The sequence below is a fragment of the Mesocricetus auratus genome, unplaced genomic scaffold (assembly GCF_017639785.1).
Source record: "Mesocricetus auratus isolate SY011 unplaced genomic scaffold, BCM_Maur_2.0 Super-Scaffold_100006, whole genome shotgun sequence".
Classification (NCBI taxonomy): Eukaryota; Metazoa; Chordata; class Mammalia; order Rodentia; family Cricetidae; genus Mesocricetus; species Mesocricetus auratus.
In genome coordinates, this window is record NW_024429190.1 from 16902969 (window position 1) to 16930197 (window position 27229).

The 27229-nt window shown below is 52.8% G+C and overlaps 1 protein-coding gene and 1 long non-coding RNA gene across 2 annotated transcripts; one reads left to right on the top strand and one right to left on the bottom strand.

Moving 5' to 3' along the window:
• The first annotated feature begins 689 nt into the window (after positions 1-689).
• On the top strand, positions 690-5517 carry LOC121140796. The gene is made up of 3 exons (XR_005877710.1): positions 690-825; positions 4771-4868; positions 5401-5517. It is a non-coding gene; the product is annotated as an uncharacterized LOC121140796 (long non-coding RNA).
• On the bottom strand, positions 1861-27229 carry Man2b2 (mannosidase alpha class 2B member 2). Its single transcript, XM_013112529.3, has 19 exons — positions 27035-27229; positions 26292-26438; positions 24402-24507; positions 21290-21462; positions 19370-19485; positions 17584-17761; positions 16514-16712; positions 13899-14089; positions 12924-13065; positions 11449-11582; positions 10599-10873; positions 9663-9854; positions 9072-9324; positions 8594-8704; positions 8290-8503; positions 5486-5602; positions 4225-4337; positions 3083-3197; positions 1861-2507 (listed from the first exon to the last, which is right to left on the bottom strand). Exons 1-19 carry the CDS (start codon positions 27170-27172, stop codon positions 2413-2415), a joined length of 3009 nt encoding a protein of 1002 aa, XP_012967983.1. The 5' UTR covers positions 27173-27229; the 3' UTR covers positions 1861-2412.

Genomic DNA, 27229 nt, shown 5'->3' on the forward strand with positions numbered 1-27229 from the left:
TATGTGTGGAAGGCACTTTTGTATTATGTGATAATGGTGGTAGTTCCTTCTTGAAGTGCTTGGGCTTTTGAGACATAAAGTGCCAGGTCTTTTAAAAGCAGATGCAGGGACAGAACACATTTTATAGATGTCACTTTGTTGAAGTTCTAGTGAAATGTTATTTTGTGGGAGGATGGTTAAACCCTTTTTACGAGACTCAGACACTGATTTGCACACATGTTATGGAGGGGGTATGTAGAGCGCTGTCTTGGGGCTTTCAATAAGGCATAAGCAGGAGTGGTTGAGCTATGTCCCTGTGTCACTGTGTGGTACCTTACTGTTCCCTGTATACGCTAGATGTCAGGAACAGTCAGGTCCTAGTTCACAGCATCTCATTTCCCAGATGCTAGAGACTGCCATGGTGACCAGTGCAGCGAGGGAACAGACAAGGGCCACTTTGCAAAATCACCAGTGGACATACGTTAAGACCCCAGTATCACAGGTGGGTGCATGTCCCTGGGTTGGCAGAAGAGAGAGGGGATGTCTCTAGCTCCCAGTCCATATCTGGAAGTCCCTTTCAGTCTGCAGCCTTTGCTGTCTGCTACAGTTTGCTCATCCCTACTGGGGGAACAACAGAGCAGCAGAGGCTAAGGCAAGCTTGGTGGCTTTGTGATCCCAAGGCAGTTGCTCTCTGGGACCAGAGTTGTTAATGTTGGCCCCTTGGGGTGTTGATTGCTTCCTGGGTAACAGGGACAACATGAGGAGAACTGCTGGTCACAAAGGCACTGCGCCCAACTGCCCCATCCCAGCTGTTTACTGAAGGGTAAACATAGCCTAATACTCAAGGTATGTAGCTGATCCCTGGACATCCTGCTAGTCCTTAGAAGGGACTTCTGCTAGGGGAGGAGCTCGCAGGGACTGTGCTGGGAATGGAGAAGGGAAGCAGGGGTGGGGTGGGAAGAGTCCCTTGCCAGCACTCTGCATGTGTCTCCACTTTTAGATACGGCGTCCGTGTTCACTGTAGCAGTTGGCTCTACTTTGAAGCACCAGGCTTTATGGGGGTTCCGAGGTGACGTGTGAGGAGCTGGGGGCCAGCAGCTTTTCTAGCATCTATTTCTGATTAAGAGGAAAGATGAACATGGACGTCTGCTACAGCAACAGTGTGTCAGGATTTGTTCAGTAGGTGGCAGAGGCAGAACGGAGTACACAGGAAAGCTGGGATCAGATTGACTGTTGAAGGGGTGGACAGTGCTAGGGATGAGCCTAGGGCCCCACACAGGCAGGGCAAGCACTAGCAAGCAGCTCAAATCCAGCTGTGTGCACCAATCTTGGCTGGCTGCACTACAGAGACGCATGAGGCAATTTGGTGCAATACACCTTCTCACTAGTGTTAATTATGTGTGTGTGTTTTGAGGAAGGGTCTCATGCATCCCAGGCAGGCCTAGAACTTGCTATATAGCTCAGGATGACTTAAAATTCCTGATCCTCCTTCTTCCAAGTGCTAGGATTACAAGTGTATACAGCCACATGTAGTTTATGCAATACTGGGGACTGAACTCTGAGCCTGTGAATACTATACAAATACTCTGCCAGCTGTCATCCCCAGCGCCCCCCCCCCTTTAACAGTAAGAGTTTCACTGTGTAGCTCAGGCCAGCCTAGAACTCACAATCCTCTTCTCTCAACCTCTGCTATTATTACAGGTGGGTACCCCCACAGCAGCATTATTAACAGTATGAACATGATACTGGACACTCTTAATGATATCCCACAGTGTACCCTGTGTCTAAGAAGAGCATGAGGTTAACCCAACTCCACCAGTACAGTATCTACAATATTTGCTGCACACAAGGTCTGAGGCCAGATTTTTTTCTGTAAAATAGTTGGAGTCAGTAAACTGTATTCTTGGTCACCAACATTTTCACATAATGGGGTTTTGGATCAGTAAAGGTATGGGAAGTATGACAGACACACACGGTACATCTTGGGCACACACTGGGTCATGCTGTGCTCAGACACAGGTCCTAAAGATCTGCTGTGAGCGATGAGCGGTGGCTGACCCTCCTCTTGCTGTCTTCCAGTTTTCAACAATTCATTCACATTAACTTTTGAAGAATAAAGGCTCTTTTTGAAAACGGAGGGAGGGTTAAGGCAAGGAGGGGTGAAGGAGGGAGGGAAGGGAACAAGGCAGGGAGGGGCCATTCATGTGACAAGGGAGGGAAGGGCTGGCTTGAGCATGGGAAGGAAGAGCCCAGACCTTAATTTTTTATTAAAAATAAAAATGAGAGATCCTCTCCCCACATGGCTACTTTCTGCCACACAGCAATCCAATGAGCAGCTTTCGCCTCCCTCTGAGTCCCTCCTCATCGTTCTTTTTTGGGGGTGGGGGGGTGGGGGATCCCAGTTCCATGGCCCTGGGGCCAACTGCATTGGCATCACTGCTGGAAGTAAACGAAGAAAGTCCGGATTTCCTTGGGGTACACAGTGATGATGGAGCTTCCTGCTGACTCTGCTGGGGAGGTAGGGTTGCCTGTGGACAACAAGGAGTCAGTCTGTCTGCCTCTTCCTCCCGGACTCCCCACACACCGCAGCAGCTTTCTAGTCGGCTATGGCTCCCCCGTGGAGATGGCCCTTGGCTGCCCCCTCCTCCGAGGACTCCTGCTAAAGTGGGTCTTACCATTTAGCTTCTTCTGGGGCTACACTGAGGCCAGTGTACTGCCCACCATTCTGCTTTCCCTGTGGGGCTGCACTGAACACCTAAGGACTGAGTGGGAGCATTTGCAAAGCAGTCCTTTATCTTACCAGCTCCATTTAAGTCCTGCTGGGGGCTTGGGCTCCAGCCTTGGCAGGAAGCCTCTTCATGTGCCTGTTTCCTCCAGGCATAGCTGAAATATCCCCCACTCTCCCACACAGACAGACCCCCTCCCCCCCACACCTGTGTGGAGCCCTGGCAGGAGGGGACTGACACAAAGCTATTGTTAACCTAATCTGGTAATTAACAAAGGTTGTGGATCCAGAGATGGAATGTAGCTATACGAGGCCACCCGGCACAGGGAAGGTCTGTGTTGTTCCCCAGCCTGGCAGGGATATCCAGGGGTCCCAAACCTTGGTGGCCAGTCCTTGTCCTCCACTGCCAGCGCTGCAGCCTGTGCATGTCCCAGGTCCCTGTGAGTGAGCGTTCCTCCACAGCTACTACGGACCCTAGTCCTTGAAGTGTAACCTGCAGGGGCCGGAGCAAAGGGAGGGGTGGACTCTATTGATGCCTCAGATCCAGGAAGCTCACTTAACCAAGACAGAAGGGTGGCCACCAACTGTGCCTCGGGTCCTGAGGCCCTGCCTCAGTGCCTAGCACCTACAGCAATTTATCCGAAAGAGCAGATTGCCAACCTGCTCACAGGTAAGGAAACTAGGCCCGGCAGTGTGAGCCTCCATAGATGATCTGCCAGATGAGCAAGCCCACATGAGGACAGGCTCCAGGGCTTCCAGGAGAGGTGCCTGGAAGCCTGCAGAGACAGAGGGCACTATGCTCACATAGTTGCCCCAGAGTCTCTCTGCAGCCTTCCGAGTCAAGAACTGGTACCTCCCTAACTTTGCTGGTAGGGAGACTGAGGCTCAGGAGGTCGGGGGAGCTGGATCTATCTGCACACCTGGACACAGACCTTCAATTCTCTGACTCTAAGTCACCTTTCTTGGAAAGTCCAGGGAGTCCTGGTTGGTTTTCTGATGTTACAAATGACTGTCCATGTTGTTTGAAAGGTTTTGCAGTGGACTGAGGCAGTAGCTCACCTGCCTGCCTTGTCTGGAACCCCAGTGCTAGGGATGAGGGCGGAGGACAGAGACAGGAGGTTCCCTGGGGCCCAGTGGTCCGTCCAGCCACCTAGTGAGCTCCAGGTTCAGTGGGAGAACCAGCCTTGAAAAATAAGGCCGAAAAATGAGACGATGGTACCCTGACATTGAGTCCTGATCCCATGTGCACAGAGCCATACAAACATGTATGTGCACCATATGTCCCACCCCCAGAGAGTACAGAATCAAACACAAAAGCACCAGATGTGGCCTGTGGAGCTAACTGGGAAATTTTGTTCATCCTGAAGGGAGAGCATACAATGGGAGTCCAGCATGTCTCATCTGTGAACATGCCCAGTGATCCTCTGACAAAGGTGTAGCTCAGGACCGGACTTGCTTCCCCAGAGGAAGGGCATTCTTGGGGCCTGACAGGCTGGGGCGGGGTAAGCATGGCTGTTTACCTTGAGATCCACTGTCACAGGCTGAGAGAGCACTGAGTCCTCCCCTGCTTCATACAGGTGGTGCAGGCGCAGCAGCACACGCTGCAGGTTGGCCTGGGGCTTCTCTGGGTGGCCTGTAAGGGTGGATGTGGCAGTGAGGACCCCACCAAGCTTGCTCAAAGCTACAGTCTTGACCTGGCACTTCACAGTTTGAACTCCATTCCACATCCCAGCCTCTCTTCAGGGCACCTGCAGCTGGCCGCCAGAGCGGCTATCATTTGCCCATGGTCACATGGCTCATGTGCAGCGGAGGCTGGGCCCAGATGGGCTGCGCCAGCCCTGTACCTCTAGCATACTAACGGGGCTGATGCCAGTGTCCTCATTCCTCTAGTGACCCAACTTTGGGCCTGTCCTCAAATCCTCCAGTTCCTCTCTGTCCCCTCTGGAGTTGGGTGTGATCATATGGCTGTGTGGTCGGTCACATGGCTCAACACACAGTGAGCACAAGAGGAATGTTGTTTCCTAGTGGGTGCCATCCCTGATGTCTGCTTCCCTTCTCATTGTCAGCCTGTCTAACAAGCTCAGGAAACAGGACTCTGGCACCCGAAAGGAGCATCTTCTGAGTCAATGAAACTCCCGACTGTCAGGCTGTCCTAGTTCTGACGGTAAGTGGAAACTGAGGTCCTGGGAGCTATAGGAGGACTGTCTGCACATGATGGTTGATCTTGATTGACAGCTTGATTGGATTAAGAGACACCTAGGAGATTGGCACAGCACATTCTTGATGTTCTCCAAGAGGCTCAAGCTAGGTGGGAAGACCTACCCTAAATGCCGTTGCCATCTTCCCATAGAGGCCCATGTGGAAAACGAGAGGAAAGGAGAAACTGCATCAAGCACTGAGCTGCTACTCTGCCACATGTTGCCTGCCACGAAGGGCTGAAGTCTCCATGGCTGTGTGATCAGCCCTGTCCACCCCAGTTGATTTTCTCAGGTGTTTTGTCATCAGATGAAAAGGTTGACCAACATAGATACTGGCGCAGGGCAGCCCCAAGGGCTGGGCAGCATGTGGCCTGCCGCCTGGGGGCTGCACGTCATTCATCTGCAGAGTAGTGTGGCTGGTCCTGGGCTGGGGGCCAGAGGCTGGGACCACACTGCCCCAGATGGCTGACTGACTGGTAATTCTCCACCCCTCTACAGGCCTTGGTCTCTTATGTGCCCTGATGGAGCTGTGAAGACTGCCTGGTGGACTAGGGGAGGGAGTCACCCTGGTAGGCTGCCTCACCTCTCTGAAGGTTCTTCAGGTGCAGGCCATGGTTGCTGCTGTAGTTCCAGCCAGGTATGCTGAGGATCTGCAGGTGCAGGTTGGGGGGCAATGTCACAGCCCGGTGGTTCTGGGGTCCTGCGAGGAAGACAGATAGTGAGGAAGGCTTTGCAACTAACTCCTTCAGGCACTCAGTGTCCGCATGGGGGCCTCTGCCCTCCCACCATGCCCCACTTGGCCATGTGCAACCCACAGCACAGTGAGCCTGAAGATCAGATCTCAGTGCCCTGCTCTACCCTTGCCCCACCCCACAGGCCTCTTCTGCCCCCATGCTGCTCTCTCCGCATCCAGCTGCTGAGTGTGCACAGCTTCAGTTAGGGAGGGACATCAACTTGCCACCTGGCCACTTCAGACTCCAGATAAGGAGACTAAGGCCAGAGAGGGACACATCTGCTCACACTCACAAGACAAGCCTACACAGCCTGCTTTCTATTCTGGACCCAGAATGCTCACTTGTCCCTTTCTTCATTACCAAGTGACACGGGCTTGCCTAGGCATGGGTCACTTGATTCAGATGGAACCAACAGGATCAGTCCTGAAAATCGGTCTCAGCCCCTTTTGCACACTGTGAGGTTTGGATCTTCTGTTTCCCGTGTGCTAAAAGCTTTGTCTGCAGACTGTGGGTTACTGGGTGGTGCAATTTTCAGAATTTTAGGAGGTGAGTCCCAGGGAGGAAGCTAGGTCGCTAGATTGTGCCCCTGTAAAGGTCACTGGGACTCCAGGCGCTTCCTCTCCATCTTTGCTTGTCAGCTGTCTTTGCTCTGTATTCTCCAAAATGATGTAGTATGCCACCAAAGGCAGCAGAGACAGGTGGCCGCAGACTAAGGCCAGGAAACCATGAACTAAAATAAAATGTCCTTGCTTTTAAGTTGGTTATCACAGGTGTTCTGCGACACAGACAAACATACGATTTACATAGTGTGAGACAGCTGTTTTCTGAGAGAAGCCAAGGAGGTGTATAGTCCTGTCCCGGGAGAAGGAGGAGGGGAGAGGAAGAGAAAGAGGGAGAGGAGGAGGGAAAGGCAGACAGGTGAGATGAGGGACGGCCTATGGAGGTTCCGGACCCTGAGCTCAAGTACAGCCCTGTGGTGTTTCGGCCTCAGATTAAATTCTCCGGTGGCCCCAGCTGCTCAAGAGGGATTGAAGGAGAGAGAGAGAGAGAGAGAGACAGAGACAGAGACAGAGACAGAGACAGACAGACAGATTTCTCAGACATACTGAATCTTCGCCTGCAGCAAAGATCCTAGCCACCAGGGGGAGCCCACACCTCACACCGCCATCCTCAGTGTGCAGTGTGAGGACAGGAAGGAACCAGGAATACCTGCTCTCTGGATACCCACAGCCATCCTGCCTTCTCACTCAGCTTCTCCTTTCTCTATTTCCCTCCCCTTCCTTCCTTTTCATTTGTCTCTTTTTACTTTTTTTAGTATTTAAATTCTTTTTTCATGACAGGGTTTCTCTGTGTAGCTCTGGCTGTCCTGGAACTCACTCTGTAGGCCAGGCTGGTCTTGAACTTAGAGATCCGCCTGCTTCTGTCTCCCAAGTGCTGGGATTAAAGGCATATACCATCAATACATGGATATTTTCCTCTCTTTTTAAGAGGAGTTTATAGTTTAGACCAAGATGGCCTTAAACACACAGCAATTCTCCTGCCTCAGGTTTCCAAGTTTTAAGATTACAGGCATGGGTTGCCATGTTTGGCTTTAGCTCTTCCTTAATGAATTCACCAGGCTGCCCAATCAGTCACTGTGTCTGCATCTGGTCCCTGGTACCCTGACTGTGTGTGTGTGTGAGAGAGAGAGAGAGAGAGAGAGAGAGAGAGAGAGAGAGAGAGAGAGAGAGAGAGAGAGAGAGAGATGCTCTCTCAAACACAAGGTGCCAGGCCCTTGCTAGTAGGCAGAGGCTGGACCTTACACACTGCATGGAGGAGACAGCATTCCTCGCATGGGTGAGTGACAGCCACCTGCCTTCTTCTGATGCCTGGGGAGGATTCTGGTTGAAAAAATAAAGCATTCTAATGCAAGCCTCTGCTGGTGAGTAGGAAGAAAGCACATGGAGCCAGCCACGTTCCTAGAGAGAAAAGCCCTAGAGGAGGCATGACACAAATGTTGCACTTGGATCATGGTTAGGTGGTTCTGCAGGGGTGTCCACCTATGGCCCAGGACAGCTACAGGTGCAGCCATCATAAGATCATAAACTTAACCAAGACACTGAGGTCATTTAGTGATTCTGTTGTTGTTCATTTTGGAAACCAACTGCAGTTCTCAAGTGTAAGCATTTGCAGGAGACAGTCACTTTGTGGTATCACATGAAATAAATATGTACACTCTTACAAGCCATGGGCCATGCATTGTGTACTCCTGGATTTAATGTGTGTGCCCACGACAAATCTTTGTCTTGTGTTATCAGAAGGAGCCAGAAGGCTGGACACCCCTGGAACTAGAAGCACTCTCCCATACTGACAGCCTACCCTGACTCAGCCAGTCAGTCTTTTAAACGGTGTGCTTTCGACACTTGAAATACCATTGTGATGCAGGGTCATGCTAAGAAGGAAAAAAGGTATCAGGGAGGGAGATCTCAGGAAGAGAGAGAGCAGAACAGGTGTGAGTCTCAGCTCTGCCCTGACTAGCAGAGTAAGCTTGAGGGGGCCACTGTCAGCGCACAGACTTTGAGGTCCCTTCTAAAGCTGCCCAGCATCCTGAGGCAGGAGCCTCTTAGAGGCCACTGGCCCAGATGGGCGCATCCTGGACAGCCATGATGCTCACTCTGAATGGGGGCCTCTTCTTCAGTCAGCTCTCTGAACAACACGATAGGCCTGTGCTGCAGCGCCACGCCGCTCCTCGGGTACAGGCCAGTAGTGACGGATTTAGGGCCCAGCAGAAGCCAGAGCCCCGAGTGCACAACGGAGGTGTCATTCAGCGTGAGGTTGTACTTCAGGTTCCAGTCCAGGTTGTTCCACAGGCGCCGATGGAGCATTACCTGCAGAGATCACCTGAGGTCCTTCCTTGCCCCTGGCCATGCAGTGGATGGCTATGAGGGCCCACGGGAGGACAACTGGGCCTCTCTTACCTCCACCTGCCCGTTCTCCTGGCTCGAGACACCATGCGCTTGATCTGCCAGTAGCACCAGCCTGCTCTTGTCATCTTCGATGAAGGCTGACTGTACCATGGGGTAGTAATTCTGCAGACATAAATGCCCCCCAGTGGCAGCTTCAGTACAGGATCAGGCAGACACCAGCTGTCCCTGAGGCACAGAGGCACAGCTCCCAGTCTGCTGCTTCCTAGTCACGTAGCCTGGCTGACAGGACTCTGGGCCCCTGCTAAGTGCTCAACACACATGGCATCAAGAACAACCTCTGACAAAGCCAAGAGGGGACAGGGGAATAGGTCTTGGAAGTGGCACTGTCAAGATGCAGAGACCACAGGGCAGGATGCTGGCTAGGGCCATTGAAATAGCTTTCCCAAGAAGCCTCTATTGCTATGAGTAGAAGCTTAACAGGGTCAGGAAAAACACGCTGGGGTGTAGTGTGGAGCTGCTGCAGGCATACCCGGGCGATGGGATTGCTCTTGAAAGCCTTGTGGAGCCTCTGCTGCATCTGGTAGCCATTGTTGTCAGAGTAGAGGATCTTCTGGCTGTTCAGGTCACTGCTGATCCTCAGGATAGCCTCACGGTTCAGCTCCAGGGGGCCTGCGCGGTACTGCTGCTCTATCCGTTGGCAGAGCAGTTCCCCAGCGGGGTTCGGATGCACATGGGCCAGACGAGAGTGAATCGAATAGATGTAATCCTGGTCTATTATATTCCTGGGAAGGGGGCACAGAAGGGAATGCTGTTCGGCTGGACACCAGCTCCTTCATATAGGAAGCTGGGAGCTAGGGCAGCTATATGCTGGTGCGCCCTGGCAATACTGGACACAGCAACCCCATGAAGATACTATGGCCCCTGTGACAAAAGTCTCTCTCCCATTCTCTGACTCAACTACCAACAACATGACTGTTAAGGCGTACACAAAAAGCACAGGTAGAAGTTAACAATTCATTAATTAGTCACATGCCAGAGCCATGCCCAAGCACAGGGACAGAGGCTCATTGCCCCACCCACTCCTGAACCTGGCAGGGGCTGCGGCACCCAGGGGAGGCACCTGTAGAAGTACTGCCTTATGTCGGTTGCCAGCGGGCCCACCACCATCTCCATCCCCACTGCCTCCCAGGTAGGCTTAGCGGTGTCATTGGACGTAAACATGTAGTTGTCAGAAATGGGGCCCTGTTTCACATCTCCATTGGCCCAGTACTCCAGGAACTCTTGGGTCATGCGCACCGTGCGGTTGCTCTGTCTGCAGGGACAGAAGAGGAGAATGGCTGGTGTTACCTTCAACGAGATCATTCATCTGCAGCAGGGCACTTGCTGGGGATCAGGAGAGAAAAAAGATGCCCTGGAAGAGCCTGAGGAAGTTACCAGAAGCCTCAGGGAAAACCTCTGACCCCACACATAGCTAAGGACTGTCAGGTGAAGTCACAAGAGGGAGCCTACACACCGATGCCATTAGGGAGCATTTTCCCCAGACCGCTATTTAGTGGTCCGGGAGCCACACTAGCATAAGAGTGGAGATTTGTCACGCTAACAGGAGCCATCCCTGTGCCACATGCCAGAGATACTTCATGCCCTTAGAGTCTCCTGATCCCCACGGGTGTGGGTGAATGGATGGATACATGGGTAGGGGGAATCTGGTTATATGGATACACAGTCGCGTAAGATGGCTGGCTCAGTGGACAGACGGACAAGTGAGGGGTGGTGGGTGGAAAAAGGGTTTAAAGGCCCTTTGTGTTGTAAACAGCATAACTGTTTCCTGAACAGAAATTCAGCTTCTGTAGTTAGACAAGTAGACCGCAGGAGCACCTTTCTCGTGGGGCCTCTTAGTCCCTCTTGCCTACCGGTCAGGGCTCTGGAATAAGACAGTTGAAGTGATCTTTTTGAGTGACCAAGCCTCCCTCTAAAGGAACACAAGAGCAGGAAGGGGATCATAGGACACTGTCCAGGCACCAGGCACACTTCCCAGGCAGTGCTGGCTTTAGCTTACCTCTCCTGAATACTATGTAACATGTTACTGTCCTGGTCGAACAGCAAAGTATAGCAGTCATTCGTCACAGGTATCAGGAGCTTGACTTCCTGGCTGGTCTGGTTCCTCAGCTTGGGACTAAACTTGAGGGTACTGGCCAGGGGGACGACCGGTTCCTTGGTGTCTGCCTGGTCCCCATAGGTGTGCCTAATTTTGTAGTGCCGGTAGCTGAGGCCTGGGATGGTGGTCAGGATAAGCAGGTCATAGGCAGAAGGGTCATTCGTAGAGTTCTGGATCTGCAAGCCAGCAGCATGGGAAGGAAGTCTCCTTAGTCACCCCATAACCCTGCCTCACACTCCTGGAACGGGTGCTCACCATCCACTCGGACAGTGGTATCCTTCTACCTCCTGTAAAGACGCAGATGACATCTTTACAAGCTTTGGTTTTGCTTTCTGAACAGACCTTCCTTCCACTCACTTCTCTGTATGTCTTGCCCTTCCCCATCCTGGCAGTGGGAGGGGTTGGAAGGCAGACTATGTGACTTATACTGAGTGTCTTAGGAGTGTGGAGGGGGCAGGCCTAGATCCCACCCCAACCTTGGCACTTCTGCCCGGAGCATGCCGGGCATTGGTGGCGTACACCTTTAATCCCAGCACTCGTGAGGCAGAGGCAGGCGGATCTCTGTGACTTGGAGGCCAGCCTGGTCTATAGAGTGAGTTCCAGGATGGCCTCCAAAACAATACTGAAAAACCCTATTTCGAAAAACAAAAAGCAAAACAAAGCAAAAGATGTCCAGAGCCAGATAGATTGCATAAGGTTGCCAAGTGGCCGACAGCAGCAAACACTCTCCAGCAAGACTTCTCCCCCATACCTGTGCTGACACTGGCTGATCCAACTCATCCGTGACGTTTACATTGGGGAAAGCGACAGTCAGTGTGACAATGGTGGTGATCTTCCAGGCCAGCGGGTTGTATACAGAGGCAAAGTATCCCACAGGACCTGTGTCTACAGAGAGAATTGGTGTCACTTGAGGCCTCCTGATGCTTTTGGGAGCTCCTGAATATGAAGTAGGTAAGACTTGGCCTTCCAGAGCCCCTCGGGCAGGGGCGAGGGGGGGAGGTGTAAGATCTGGATGCAAGGCTTTGAGTGCCCGGCCAGCACAGGAGGCTTTTGTGGTGTGGGTCTGGCTCCCTGTCTCTTCCATCCGTTGTGCATTGATTCTTGGACACACTGCTCAGTCTCCAGCCCCCTCCTCTGGCCTTGCTGTCCCCTCTATCTAGTCACTATTTGGTTCTTTTCTACCTACTCCCTGCTGGGGGAAGCCCACCTGTGTGCTCACGGGAAGGCACAGCCCACCTTACTGCCCTACCTGGCACTGATGTCACAACCCAGGTTCTTCTTTCTGCCACTGTTGCTCCTATCAGACTTGTGTCCCCTGTGCTAGCCCTGGGCAGAAACTACAGGCCAGACTGAGTCACACACAGAGAAATGGAAGGTCAGGGAAGGTGGGAGGCACGGCCCAGATCCTATCAGGGAAGTGAGGAGACCAGAGGGGCTAGAAAGGACCAGCAAAAAGTCCAAGATGAGCAAAGAAGGGGCCTAGAGCCTTGTCCTTGTCTGCTCATGGTTTCCCTGGTTTCAAACCTAAACATCCCAGTTGTGTGATGGGTCACTCTACAGGAGTGATCCTTGATGGACAAAGAGGCTGGGCCATGGTTGCCTGGAGGTGACCAGCAGTCCAGCTGGGCTTGAGAGGGAAAGCAGAGACCAGGCAGGGCTAGGCTAGAAAATGTCCCAGGGAGCACAGAGTACAGGTTCAGACTTCGGCTTTTCTTCTCCCTAGCTAGTGAGACCGAGCTGAGCCCTGACCCCTCTAAATCTCAGTTTCTTTGGTTCAAAAAAACGAGACTCCCTCTCATAGACAGTGCAAGGCATTAAATGCCTACAGGGAACATTTGAGACTTAGAAAACACCCAGAACTCATTAGTGGTCTTGCTCAGTCCAACTGAGCCGTTAGTCCATCCTGGTTTCCAGGATGAGGAAATGGGCCCAAAGCACTGAACCAGTTGGCAAGGTCATACACAGTACTGGGATCAGGGCCTCAGGCTCATGTGAGCTTCTGGTCTCCTCCAACTATCCCAGTTTTGAGGTTGTTGTTGTTTTGAGTCAGGGCCTCTCTATTCCATGGTTCTAGCTGTCCTGGAATTTGTTATGTACACCAGGCTAGCTTCAAGCTTATAGAGATCCACTTGCCTCTGCCTCCCTAGTGCTGGTATGTGCTGCCACTCCTGGTCCAAGATTCTTTTCAATGCAAAGTCACTGCCTCCCTGCAAGGGTCTGGCTTACCTATGTCAGACACCGAGGGCCTGTCCAGGGCGATGGAGGCCATCATTTTGCGTATGCCCAGCATTGCCGTTCCTAGATGCTCCACGTACATGTTGTTCACCTTGGGGGACTCGGTGCCTGTGATGGCATCGTGGTGCTGAACCTAGTGCCACCAGAGTCAAGGAAGAAGGGTGTCAAACTTGGTCCTGGGAGATACCTGCTCTACAGAAGATCAGGAGAAGGGAAGCATCCCTCCTGTCTTATAGAAGGGAAACTGAGGCAAGAGGCTAAAGAACTGGCCCATCTTTTCCTGAACTCATAGAGATGCCCTATCAGTGTCCTCCTTTTGGTAGGGATCGAGCTTCCCCTCAATCGTGATTTCCCCACGTGTGCACTGGTTCCTCCTGGTACACTGTGTAGGGTGTATAGTTCCCACTGCACCAGGGGGAGCTGGACCGTCTCCTTTCACAGAGCAGGAGACTGATGTCCCCTGGTGGAAACCACATATTCCACTAGCCTGACACACAATGAAATTCTACCAGCTTCTTCTAAGCACAGCTCCTGGAGATTTACTTCCAGGAGTCTGTAAAACAGCCTGACTGACCCAGCCACTTTCCCTGTCTCCATTTCCCCATGGATACAGGGGAGGGAGGCAGGCAGAGATGGCCACCATGCCATTCCATTGCCATACCACCCTGTGGAGGTGGATTACAGGGAAGAAGTTGCAGCCAGAGAGGGAAAGTCATGAACGTTTGGCACTCCACTAGTGCCGTTCTATTCTCCGTTCTTTGTAAAATCAGGCATGAAGCTTGGGGAAGCCACCCACTGGGTGCCTTGAGACGGGTCCAGCTGTGGCTCAGTTTCATATAGTACCAGGCTTGCAACCAGAGGGGACCACGGTTTTCTCCCCTAGACAGTGGACCCTCGAGTCATGAGGAGATAGATATACACTACACCATGAGGACTCGGTCTCAGTAGGCCATCCAGGGGCTTTACCTCAGACACAGCCCAGCGAAGCTGTTGGAGCTGCTGCAAGGCCCACGTAGGGTCCATAGTCCCATGGGGTTTTGGCCACATGTAGCGTGCGAACATGGACTCCCCGGCATACAACATGGCACTGGCTTGCCTTGCTAGCCCCTTGAGGGTGCTGCGGGATGCGTAGAAGCCGGTCCAGGCCTGCCATGGTTCTGGGAGGTAAGCACATGCAGTGAGGTTGAGGGGCTAGCCTGTGAAGCTGAGTGTGGATCTGGGAACAGCTAAGGGTACTAACTAGGTCTGCCTGGCCACTCAGAGTCACCATGCAGGACTACTGGTGACACCAGGACCTAGGATTTCTAGACAGGCTCTGTTGCTTGATGGGAGTATCAGGCTACGCTGGGCAGACTGCGGACAAGGTAGGTGCTGCAGTTCCACAATAGACAGAAGACAGCCCATGGCATACTTAGGAAACATGCAGCCTCCACACAAATGAAGGGCTGGAAGAGCTGGGGGAGGGAGGGAGACGTGAGGCTTCAGTGGGCGGCGTGCAATGAGGAGCCTTGAACAGCCACAGACACTTTGGTTAGGGACTCGGTGGGCTTCAGAAGTCCCAGGTAAGCTTGAATGTCAGCAAGGTGCTGCCGAGGGGAGGGGCATGTAGGAAGAGTGGGCATAAGGGCACTCCTAGGAGGGGGCCCTGTGACTGCACAAGTGTGAGGGCGGGAAACAGTGGTCTATGTCAGAGGCAGAGCAAGTGACCAGGGTGGAGGCAGCCCTCCCCATTTTTTCAAGACAGGGTTTCTCTGTATTGTTTTGGAGGCTGTCCTGGAACTCACTCTGTAGACCAGACTGGCCTCGAACTCACAGAGATCCACCTGCCTCTGCCTCCCGAGTGCTGGGATTAAAGGCGTGTGCCACCAACACCCGGTTGGCAGCCTCCTTTTTTGGAAGGCAGGTCTTAGGCTTTTGTGAGTTTTGTTTTCTCGCCTCTTCCAGGTCCAGCTTCCTCCTCTATTTCCTAGGCTTTCTCTACAGGACTGGGACCAGATTCCAGAGAGTGGTCACACGGCCCCAAGGAAAGGCCATAGGTGGGTAGTCAAGTAGCACCAACAAAGCGAGTGGACAGAGGCTAGGAATTCACTGTAACTCTGCTCCCCAAGCTGTGTGTCCGGCACCATCCACACACTGACTTCTGTATTGTACCCGGCCACCTCCACTCAGCCATGCGCATGTGACATGCCCACATCTCTAATGATGCCCACAGATGAGACCTCACCCACTTGGACTCTAACTATTCTCACAAAACACATCCTATCCTACTATTGTTGTGGTGGTGCCCACATTCCTGCCCCCATCCCTTCCATGTCTGCAAATAGTGTGGTACAAGGGGCCTGAGAATTACAGCAACTGAGTCAAGGGGGGCAGGCAACCCAGGTCCTGGACCCTGAAGTTGGAGCCTATGTGTGCCTATGTGTGCAGTGACTTTGCAAGGGAGAAGGGAAGGAACCTTCACAGAGGTCTCCTCTCCTAATCCTTCACTGATAAAACCAGTGCTCCTGGCTTCCTGATCACATGGTCCTAAATGGTCAGCCAGCAGACACCATCCAAGTTTGTTTCCTTCCCAGGTCTTGGACTGGTGAGCAGGGCAAAGCTCACTGGGAGGTATGGTTGTTCTGACCTCTTAGCTGTCCTGCTCAAGCGTGGCAGTCAGCATCCTACCAATGTTGCCTGACTTCCGTATCTGGGCAAAGGCATAACTGGGTCATATGGCCCCTCACAGACTGTGACATATGCAACCAAGAAATTTGCATTTTGTCTTTGGCATTGGGGATGGAGCCCATGTCTTCTACATGCTAGACAAGTGCTCTACCACAGAGCTGTACCCCAGCCCCACAGCAAAGACACAAAGCATTACTCTGTGATGTTCTGACACAGGGCCTGAGGAAAGTGCTTTCAACATGTCCTGGCTCTCTGCTAGAAGCTAGGCAGAGGAGATCAGCCTGCCTGCTGTAGCTGCCAGCAGGAGGTGCTGAAGCTGGATGCCTTCACTATATTGTGGAGCATCCAGAACAGGGACAGGATGGGTCATAGTCATAGTCATAGTCATAGTCATAGTCATAGTCATAGTCATAGTCATAGTCATAGTCATAGTCATAGTCATAGTTCTAGTCGTAGGGACACAATGGCACCATCAGGGTCCCTACTATGAGGCTGGTGGTCCCAGACTTTACCCAGCCTGGCAGCAGAGGCTGAATGCTGAAGTCTGCTTAGGCTCAGGCCTGAGGACACAGGTAAGAAACAGATGACGTCCCTCACAATGACAATGACAGAACAGCAAGAAGACAGTATGGCTGCTCTAATAAAGGGAGGCACTGAACAGCCTGCCCTCAGTGTGAGAAGGTGCTGCCGAGGGGAGGGGCATGTAGGAAGAGCGGGCATAAGGGCACTCCTAGGAGGGGGCCCTGTGACTGCACAAGTGTGGGGACGGGAAACAGCGGTCTATGTGGGGAGAGCAGGTGAGAACCATCCTGGTCCCCCCCCACCCCCAGCCCACACTGAGCTCAGAGAAAGGTCTGTACGATACTAAATTGCCACTCCCACCCACTCGCACCGCAGCCTCCTGAGGCTCATACCTGAAGAATAGGGAAGGAAGTCATGGTGGTCATGGATGCCCCAGGTCATGTTGGAGGCATGCAAGGCTTGGAAGTAGTCCCTGAGTGTGGCATACTGCACTGAGATGCCATACTGGGCAGCACGGTTGTTGATGTACTCCAGCAAGGGGTCCATGTTCCTAAACTGCACTGAGGCATTGAAGAACTGCTTGTCACATCCCTGCAGGACACAGAGCAGTGGCCTGAAGCTCTAAGAACCTTCAGAGCCTTTGCCCAGGCAAAAGGGCTTATCACTGCCATCCCCAGCAGCATGCTGACCCTCCTTGGCCAACAAGGACACTGGAAAGACTCCTATAGCTGTCAGGCCTTTCCTAAGTAACCATCACTAGGACTAACTGTGATAATGTGATATTATTATTATTCCATAGCCGTGACTCACATGTCCTGACCACAAGCAGCCATGGACTAGGAAGGCAGGCTGTGGGTCACCTGCCCAGCTCCATACAGAAGCCCTCCCCCTTTCTATTTGCTCTGCTAAGTAACTGTGTGGCCTTGGGACACTTCCTTAATCTCTCCAAGTCTCAGATCCTTCCTGCAAAATGGATTTCAGAAATGCCTTCCTCTTGGGTTTAGTGGTACCAGTTAGATGGATGAGACAAATACCCTGCAGAGCAGTTGGTAGTTTAATAAAGTTGGTGATGGGGTGTGGGGCTGTCCCCCAGGAATGCCCCTCTCCCGAGCCTCAAGGCAGGTAGCACTATAAATCCAGTGCACAGATGGGGAGATGGGGGGCCTGATGTATGGAGAGTTAAGAAGGCCAGTCAGGTTTTCAGCCCAAACAATGTGGGTGGTGGGAGTAGAGGTAGGTATGGCTGTGAGGTTATCTATCAGCCTGGAGGGGCAGCAGGGTGGGGTGGAATAGTGGGTGAGGCCTAGGGGCGTGCAGGGAAAGATGGAGCATTGAGAACCACGTAGAGATGGGCTAGGTTAGAGTCTGTCTCATGTGCAGGCTGTTCCTGTCACAGGGTCACATCCAGGCTGCAATGAAGGCCCTGGTCATGCTGAGGACACCCAAGTGGAATATGCCATACCCAGGGCCAGAGGACGTGGGGAGTCCGGAACCACGTGGCCCTCTGCTTAACATTGGCCACCAGAGCTTCTGCGTATAGGTGGATGTTGTCTAGAGTCACGGGCTCACTCATATTGGGATACACGCCATCTGGGGGTGGCTCCGGGAAGACAGCTACACCATTCCAGTAAAATCCAGACCTGAGGGGGGAACAGAGGCAGAGCAGGAGACACCGATGGCTTAGCCCTGAGTGTGGTTTGCCAGTTGGATCATGGGAATATCATTTCAGGGCCACATGGAGCCAGCTGCCTTGTCTTCCCCTTCACAATGGCCAAATGGGGATCAGATGAGGGTCACCTGTGCCTTGGCTCCTATAAGCCGCCACCTTGCTTGGCTGAGGCCAGGGTGAAGATTCATCTTGGGTAAAAACTGCCCCCAAATATCAGACGTTAAGCTACTGAATATTTTAATGCAATTAAATAAAAATTAAAGCAGGGAGTGATGCCTCACAGCTGTCACCCTAGCACTCACCAGTCCAAAACAGGAAGACTCAGACACGTTTAAGGCCAGCATGGGCTACAGAGGGAAACTGCATCAGAAAAAACAAACCCTGGGGCTGAAGACATGGTTTAGTAGTCCCAAGCCATCTCTTGCTGAGGACCTGAGTTCAATTCCCAGCACCTACATGGAGACTCACAAACACCCGCAACTCCAATTCCAGGGAATCCCGTGCCCTCTTCTGACCCCTGCAGGCACTGGTACACACACATAGATGTAGGGAAAACATCCCATACACATAAAATGAAAAAAAAATCTGAAACACACACACACATACACACACACCCCACACACACATAAATCAAACCAGAACCACCCAACCATACCAAAAAAAAATCCCCTCTCAAAACCAACCCTCAGATCTGTGATGAGTATACAGCATCAGGATTCTCTCTAACAGGTTCTCCCGGCCTCCAGGGTCCAGAGAAGCCCAGGAATTGCCACCCCTGTTCATGCCATGCAGCACTGAGTGGCAGTCATGAGATCCCTGTTGCCATGGCCAGACCACCTTTGCCAAGCCCTGTTTCCCTTGGTAAACAATGAGACGATGGGAGGAGTAACAGGAACAATCTGTGGCATAGAAGCTAGAGACCGTGCCTGGCAGAGCGGCCTGGCAAATGGCAAGTTCCCACCTCCTCGTGTTCACTTTCCACTCCCAGGCCGTGAGCACCTCATAAGGGGACTTGCAGGTGCACGGCACAGAAGCAGGGTCTGAACCTCGGCCTGCCAGACTTGAGAGTGCAGGCTGTCTGTTGTTGGCGGAGGGACCTCCTCACCGCAGGGCGCATGCCCGCTGACTCTGTGAGACAGTACGGTGCCCCTTTGCGTTCCAGACACCTGTACATTGTGATCCCTGATGGGGGCAAGGACCTTGAACTACAGGTTTAGCTAACAAATGACTCTCCAGCTGACCCCACAAAGCCAGGCACACGTGGAGACAAATAAGCCCACACCTGAAAAAAATCCCTCATCCTGTATATGTGTGCGGGCATGTGTGCATGCATATGGAAGCCAGAGGACAACCTTGGGGACAACACCTCAGGAGTCACCTCTGTTTTCTAAGATGTCAACCCCTGGCTTTTGGACTAGTAAAGCACCCTCATGCTTGGAAGACTCGGACATGGGAAACCTTGTGGGAGCTACTGCTAAAAAAAGCTGTTCTGATCCCCAGGGCCCAGGGCCTGCGCAGCTGTTCCCAGGAGCAGACGGTGTCACAGCTAGGCAGGGCAGCTGCAGACAGGGACACCTACCTGTTAGAGAAGGGGATGTGTGAGGGAGTGCAGTAGCTGTAACAGTCCATGACATGAGTGAAGATTTCCTGCTTCTCTGACAGGGTTGGGGACCCGCGCCATACAAACTGCAGCGCCTGTGAACCAGGAACAACAGGGCAGGGGCAAGGATAATGCTTGTATCCTGGTCCTCCTCCCTCAGCCGCCTTGCGCCTCCATGGCATGTCTGTACCCTTAGCCTCTCTCAGAGGCTCAGGGACAAGGCCCCCTTTCGTCACCACCTCTGTAAGACTCTCTCAGGCCAGGTACTACCAGGGTCACCTGTAGCTGGGAGATCAGTCTTCTGGAGCTGCACGTGTCCCCACAGCACCTGCTCCTCAGTGCCAGCTCCCCAAGGCCAGGCCTCACAGGAGCTCATTCTACTCTGTCTGAATACCCCCAGCTATGGCAAGCTCACTACTGTGCAGTCTAGTCTCAGAGGGCATAAGACAGGCTTGCGGTCCCAGAGCCAGCTCTTCTCAGCACTGCTTGGGGACCCTGTACAAACCCCCAGACCCATCTTTGACCTGGTGTCTGAGTGAAAAACGGGGAGAAGCCACGCTCAGTACTCTAGGGCCATCCACGGGTGAAATTAGCAATGTGCACGAGCTCAGCTTCAGGAATAGTAGCCTGTGCTTTTGTAGGTGACAACGAAATGCTCCTCATCATGCTTTCCTGCATCAGACACCACCACTGTGTGACTCTGGCTGGCCAGCTCTACCACTGTTCCTGGGGCAATCTTGCATAGGATATCTTTTCCTCTGGAACCTTGCTCTCCCCATCTGCAAGGCAGGATAACTCTAACAAAGCCCCGCACAAAGACATGCTCTCTGTTAGCACAAATGGCACTCCATGTGGAGTGGCTGGGTCAACATGAGGTCATCAGGAGGGTCCTAACTGGGACCGGAGAGATGGCTCTGTGCTTACCAGCATAAACTGCTCTTTCAGGAGACTGGAGTTTGATTCCCAGCAGACATGCCAGGCAGTCACAACTGCCTGTAACTCCAGGCCCAGGGCATCTGACCCTCCGGCCTTTCTATACATAATCTGCACACAGACACACCCACATGTAATTAAAAATAAAATACATCTCAAAAAAAAGGTTCCTAACACAGAAGGGCCGGTGTCCAGATGGAAAGGGTGTGGATGTGACCCAGTGGCAGAGTGTTCTCTGAACATTGTAAGGTGGCCCCAGCTGTAATCTTCTAGCACCAACAGAACAGAACAGAACAGACCAGAAAAAGTAAAGGGAGGAGAGAGAAAGGGAGAGGAGATGAGGAGGGGGAGGCAGTGAGGAAGAGGGGAAGGGAGGGGAAGGAGAGGAGGTAAAGGGAGAAGAAGAAAGGTTGTTGAGAGAAAAATGCGGGGTGGGAGTCATAGACATGGCGCACCACGGTAGAGATGTGAGGAGAAAATGGCTACCAGCGTGCCAAGGGGAGAGGCTACGGCAGACCGCAGCCCTGGCCTTCAGGAACAGCACCCTGTCCTTCACCACCACTCCACGGGCACACACCGCCTTGGCCTAGCACCTGCAGCCTCTAGCTGACACTTCACCTCCCAAGCAGGTCCAGGGCGGATGGAGGTGGCACCAGGCCTGGTCCTTCCTAGTACACAGTCAGCCTACTGTGGCTGCTTGTGTGACGTCCCCAGCTGAATGCTCTGCCTGTCCCTCTAGTCCTCCATCCACACTTCTAGAGTGCAGCTCAGCTCCAATCCTCACAGACAGCCCTGGGAAGAAGCCAACCCTGGCTCAGGCCCAGCTAAAGGGTGGAAAGGCCCAGAGGCAGAGGCCACCCTTTGAGGCGGCTACAGGAGGCAGGCTAGGGTCAGGCAGTTGCCATGAAGCCCAGTAAAGGGCAGGAAGGCAGGAGGAGGTGACAGCAGATATAGCGTGGGACATACCTGGGCTTCCTGCATGGCATCCTTGAGGTTGTAGTCAATCCGGGAGATGACATGGGCATTGAAGCCTGCCATGGCAAACAGGGTCGGGGTTGTCGCTGATGCACCAAAGGGGTCCACGTGCCAGGAGAACTGTGGCTGAATCCCAAATGTTTCATAGAGAAAGCCGTGTCCTTCTGCAAAGACAGTGGTCACCTAGCTGGGCTGGCCAGGGTGGTCTCTCCCACCACTTTCACCCCGACTCTCTGGGTACCCTGTGAAGCTTCAGTGTTAGTTCTGAGGCTGAGCATGTCAGGGTGGCAGAGCAGGGTTTTGATCTTAACTCTTAATTGAGCACATTGAATTCAATTTACTAGGCTTAAGTACATTCACAATACCATCATTCAGTTACAGAACTTTGATTCTTGCAAAACTAAAACATAACTTCCCACCCCCCAGGAGCAGCATTCTAAATGTCTCTCTTGATCTGGTGGAGTCTGGGGTCTCCTGTAAGAGGAACCCAAAGCACTGGTCCTTATGTGTGTGGCTCATTTCCCTTAGGACTAGGTGAGGGAGCTTCCTGTCTCAGATTATGCAGCCAGGCCTGACACCCTGAGGACAACTCCAAGGCACCTTGAGTACCTCATCTAGAAAGTGGACATACTACATGTTTGCTGTTGGCTGTTACTAAGTTTGGGGGTAGTTTGTTACAGAGCAGAGCACTCTGGGCCAGACTTATCCGACCATTTGTTCACTGAACATCAATCAGAAGCCACCACAATGGAATAATCACTGGGTTCGGGGATATAGGAGAAAGAAACTCATGTGTTGAATGAACCACTGACAATCTCCCCCAAACCTTTCTCCAAGTGCAGTCTTCCTGCTACCCAATGGACTGGTAACAGGGACTCAGTGACTCTCTAAGGCCTGAGACTCTGACTGAGCCCCAGGTGGTGCCAGGATTTGGAAGTAGGATAGCAGATCGTAAGCAAGGTAGGGACACAGAGAGCAAGGGTGGTCGGGAAAGGGCACAAGGAACGGGGGAAGCTTGTGGTCTGGTGGGTTAGGTGTGTGGCGTGGGTAAGTGTTAGGCAGAGGGCACAGACAAGCATCGTTCTGCCAGCGGGGCAGGTCGGGATGGGCAGGAAACGGAGGTTGGAGCAAGAGGCTGCATGGTCAACAGCATGTTGAGGGCAGGTAAACTCCCTAGGCCACTCCCATACTGGCAGAGTCCTCACTGTTCAGGGCACAGTGCCAGCCTGTGGTGAAGGATGCAGTGAGTCTGAGTCAAAGGCATGCTAACTCTTCCATAAGACATTTGATCTTGTAGCTAACAGGACCAGAGAACAAGCTTAGTCAGTGATGGATAATTCATGAGACCGCGACGTCTCCACAGGAGAGTAAGCTCAGTCAGGAACCACCAAGGTGTTCGTTCCACGTCCCCCTTCAATCTTGTTAATGTTTCCAGGCATTGCCTGGTGTTGCTTGTCTAAATCAACCCCATCACTTTAATGTATTTAAATTTATCTTTTAACACCACGGATTATGGAGACAGCTGATAACATGTGGGCTAATAAGCTGGGTGGGCCTCAAGTGAAGATCTCCTCCCTTATTTCAAAAGAGCCAAGAAAGTTGCTGATGTCCTTTATGGTATGTTGTGGTGTCCTTCTGTGCTTTACTGGGGGAAGCTGGGCCCAGGCCAGAGTGCAGAGATCGTGGGGCTTGTTGCTCAGTCACCAGCCCTGAGCCCAGTACCGGTTATTGGTCCTTGGCTGAGTCACTTCGTTCACTGGGTCGCAGTTTTTACAACTCTATTTTTAAGATTTATAGTTTTGAAAATACGTGCCTCTAGGCAGACACGTGTATGTGAGTGCAGGTGTCCACAGAGACCGGAGCTGGAGTTGCAGACAATCGTGAGCTTCCTGATGTGGGTCTAGGACTGAGCCCAGACCCTCTACAGGAACAGCAACTGTTCTTAACCACTGGCATCTCTGCAGTCCCCGGGGGCTCAGTTTTCACATGTGCTAAGTGAGGCTGGGGATCCCCGGGCATCCTCAGCCTCCACGAGGACTGTGTGAGCACAGTGCATCCCTGCAACTGGAGGTGACGGAAGGGAGAAGGGACACAGAGGAGCAGGTGTAACTGCAGTGGCAGTGATGGGACCCCGGTGGAGACAGTGGTGAGATGATGGTGGTGACGGTGACTGCGGTGATGATGGCAGTCGTGATGGTGATGCCGGTGGTGGAAGCAGATACCATACACTGGGCATTCATTTGGGAACCATATATTCTACTTAAAGTACTTCAGATGAATTTACCCCCACTTAGTTCTCTCAAGAGGCAGATAGTAGCATATCAAACTAATCTCTCAAGGAAGAAGCTGGCGTTTGCTGATACATCCCTTTCCTGAGGCCAAGGTCCATGGGGCCATGATGGTTCTTGGTCACCTGACTCTGAACCCCTGACTTTTCACCCCTCCACTCAAACCCCTGTAGACCGGGAAGATCACTGTTTCCCTTTGCCGAAGCACCCTGCTCAGAGGAGCAGGCTGAACTCAGGACATGGAGGCCAGCATACACTTCTACTCACTCCAGGCCTGAGTGACGGGGCAGGGTAGCTGTTATGGCTTGAATGTGAAATACCCCCTACAGCAGTGGTTCTCAACCTTCCTAATGCTGTGACTCTTTAATACAGTTCCCATGGCGCGACCCCTGATTAGACAATTATTTCATTGCTACTTCATAGCGGTAATTTTGCTATTGTTACGAGTGTACATATCTGATATGCGACTCACAGAGGGTTGAGACCCACAAGTTGAGAACCACTGCCCCATAGGCGCATATACTGGGGGCTTGGTCCTATTGTGGGAGGCATTGGAAAGTTTAGGGTGCAGGGTCTGACTGGAGGTTGTAGGTCGTTGGGGCAGGTCCACTTTGTCTCTGGTTCCTTCCTGTCTACCATGACATCAACAGTTCCTCATCCACATGGTCCTGCTGCCATTTTGCTCCAACAAAGGCCCACAGTCAGCAGAGCCAGGGACTGAACTCGCAGAAACTGTAAGCCGGGCAAACAGCTTAACCGGTGTTCTCAGCTGCTGCTTATCAGCAATGACAAAGAAGTGAATACAGTGGCCAAACCTGTGAGCTGCAGGATCTGGTCATCCAAGTGGGTCACAGCCTCGTCATGCATGACCTGGCCTCCGAGAACAAATTCCAGGCGTCCTTCATCCAGGAGCTGGCGGACCTGGGCACAGGCAGGCAGAAGACAGCCAGGTCATAAGTCCCAAACCCTTCTCTGGTGCCTTCATGAAACCCCCACCCCGGCTCACTTCACAAAAATCCGGACACTGTCCCGCTGCATACCAAGTCCTCCAGGAGCACACAGCCCACGACAGCTGTCTCAGACCTAGATCCATGTCTGTAACCGTAAATGTGTTTTTAATTTTCAAATAACTTACGGTGAGTTAGCCGCAGCCTGCCCTACTCTGAGCGCCTTTGAGCATGCCGCAGTGGAATGAGGGTGATGCTGACCCCAGTATTATCACCCCAACCAGGAAACAGAACACCAAGACTTTCCTGTGCAATCCCCAGGCTTCACATGACTCTCCAAGTGTCCCACCAGTTTCCTCTCCTGGCACACCCATCCAGCTTGGGGCCATCTGTCACTCTAAACTGTCACCTTTCATTCAGATCCTTTATTCGGGCAACAGTTCCTCAGCTGTCTTCTTTGGGAGCCTGACGCCTTGGAAGGAGACAGGTTTGGGTTCAGTGTGGTCTTGCTGGTGAATGTATGTTAGATAAATGAAAGCAGGGATAGGTAGAGAAAAATGATGGGCATGAAGGTGGGCAATAGGCTACCAGGCTGTCTGTATGGTGCTTTCGGCTTGTGTGCTGAGGTGGCTTTCCCAATGCCACCTGCTACATATGGGGGGCTGTCCAGCTATTGCAGATTCTGCACTGAACGTAGCAGACAAAATCCTGGCCTCCAGGGAACTGTACTAGTAGATTCCTACCTAGAGCTTTACCCAAAAGCCACACCCCTCTCAGAGGACTGGAGACAGACCCCACCAGAAGAGGCAGGCTTGAAGTCTGACATTCCTGTTTCAAAATCACACCTGTTTATTCATAAACTGTAAACCCTTGAGACACTAGCCGGATCATCTCTGTAAGTCTACATGACAGTCCCCATCGCTGGTACATGCAAGGGGCCTCAAACATGAGGTTATGCACTATGACTTGACAGGCCTGACAAGACTCCCCAACCTGGCCCCAGAAAGACCCAACAGTCCCTTGCTAAGCCTGCTTAGTATGCTACCTCAAGTTACTTATGCTCTTTAAAGCTCATGTGCAGTGACTGTTCAGAATGCAGCCAGGCAGTGGAGGTGCATGCCTTTAATCCCAGCACTGGGGAGGCAGAGGCAGGCGGATCTCTGTGAGTTGGAGGCCAGCCTGGTCTACCGAGCAAGTTCCAGCACAGCCAGAGCTACACAGGAAAAAGAAAAGAAAAGAAAAATTCTGGGAAGAAAACTAAGAGCTCCCAAGCACTGTTCCAGGTGTTTCTTCAGATTCATTCTTGGCATGAGCTGTCTGAGAGGGGAATCAGCTATCTCCCGAAGCCATGGCTTACAAATGCCAGTGGCAGGACCAGGCACCAACCTGCCCAGGTTCTCTGTATTGTGTGATACTAACTGCCCCTGAGCCACAAGGATCCCAAACACAGCCAGCAGGGGCAGGGGAAAGTCAGTGTGTGCAGATAGGGGAGGGGGCAAGGTTCACCTGGTGTTGATTCAGCACCAACCCCCATGCCTCTTGGGAAGGAGTGCTGGCTTGTAGGGGATTTTTTTCCCTCCCAAGAACAGGCAGAAAAAGAAAAGACCACATCACCCTGTCTCTGGGCAGCAGCCTCCCCCCCCCCCTTCAGCTGGCATGTTCTTGAGCACATTATCTATCTAGTCTTCTGCTGGGACTTTCATATGACACCTGGGGTACCTGGGGACCCATATCCTGCCACCCCTGTCCCTGCCTTACCTGGTGTTTCTGTTGCTCAGAGGCCACACCATCCCACCACAGCCGGAAGAACTCTTGCTCCACAGCGATGAAGCGGCGTTGCTCCCCGCGGGTCAGTTCCGCCACCACGGTGGTGTAGACATTGGCAGCATAGGCCCGCATGCTCTCCTGAGGAGGCAGACGCCATCACAACAGATCCAGAGAGGCTGCGGGTGGTGGTGAGCCCAAAGGACCAAAGAGAAGATCCGGAGACCAAGGGGTATGGGTAGGGATCACCACTTTCTCTTTACAGATGGGGAAACTGAGGCAATGGACGGAAAAAGCCGCCCTGTCCAAGGTTCTGAACAGAAAGAATCACGAGGTTACAGGCTCAACACATAGCTCATCTGGCTGGGTTGGAGTGTGTAGAGGAAGCTGAACCGGCTAGACCCTGTGTCAGCACCCCCAGAGGGCCGCCCACTTCTCAGTAGTCAGCTGACATTCACCTGCTTGGAAGCAAGCCGCACTGTATGCTACTCCTGAAGATTGGTTACCTGTCAACCCACACTTTGGGGACACACTCCCCTGCCCTGACTTTTTCAGGAACCATCCAATAAGATGTGATACTAGGACTCCGAGGCAGGAAGTGGCCCTCCCAAGGCTGCGGTTCAGACAGCAGGTCCCAGGGTGGCGGCTGGAGCCCAGGCCAGCCCCTTTCCCGGCTGGGCCGAGTGCACCCCGCAGGGGGCAGCAACTGTGCAAGGGCTCAGGGACCCGTCACTTACCTGGACCGTGAAGACCCAGCCCACGTCCATGTGGCTGTGGGGCAACACGAAGACCTGGATGCGGCCGGCCGACCAGGTCGCCGGCGGCCGCAGCAGCAGCAGCTGGCCGAGTAGCGACAGCCAGAGCAGCGGCCCCATAGTTGGGCGGGCGGGACGCTGCCCCAGCGGCGGGTCCCCGGCGGAGCGGCCCACTTC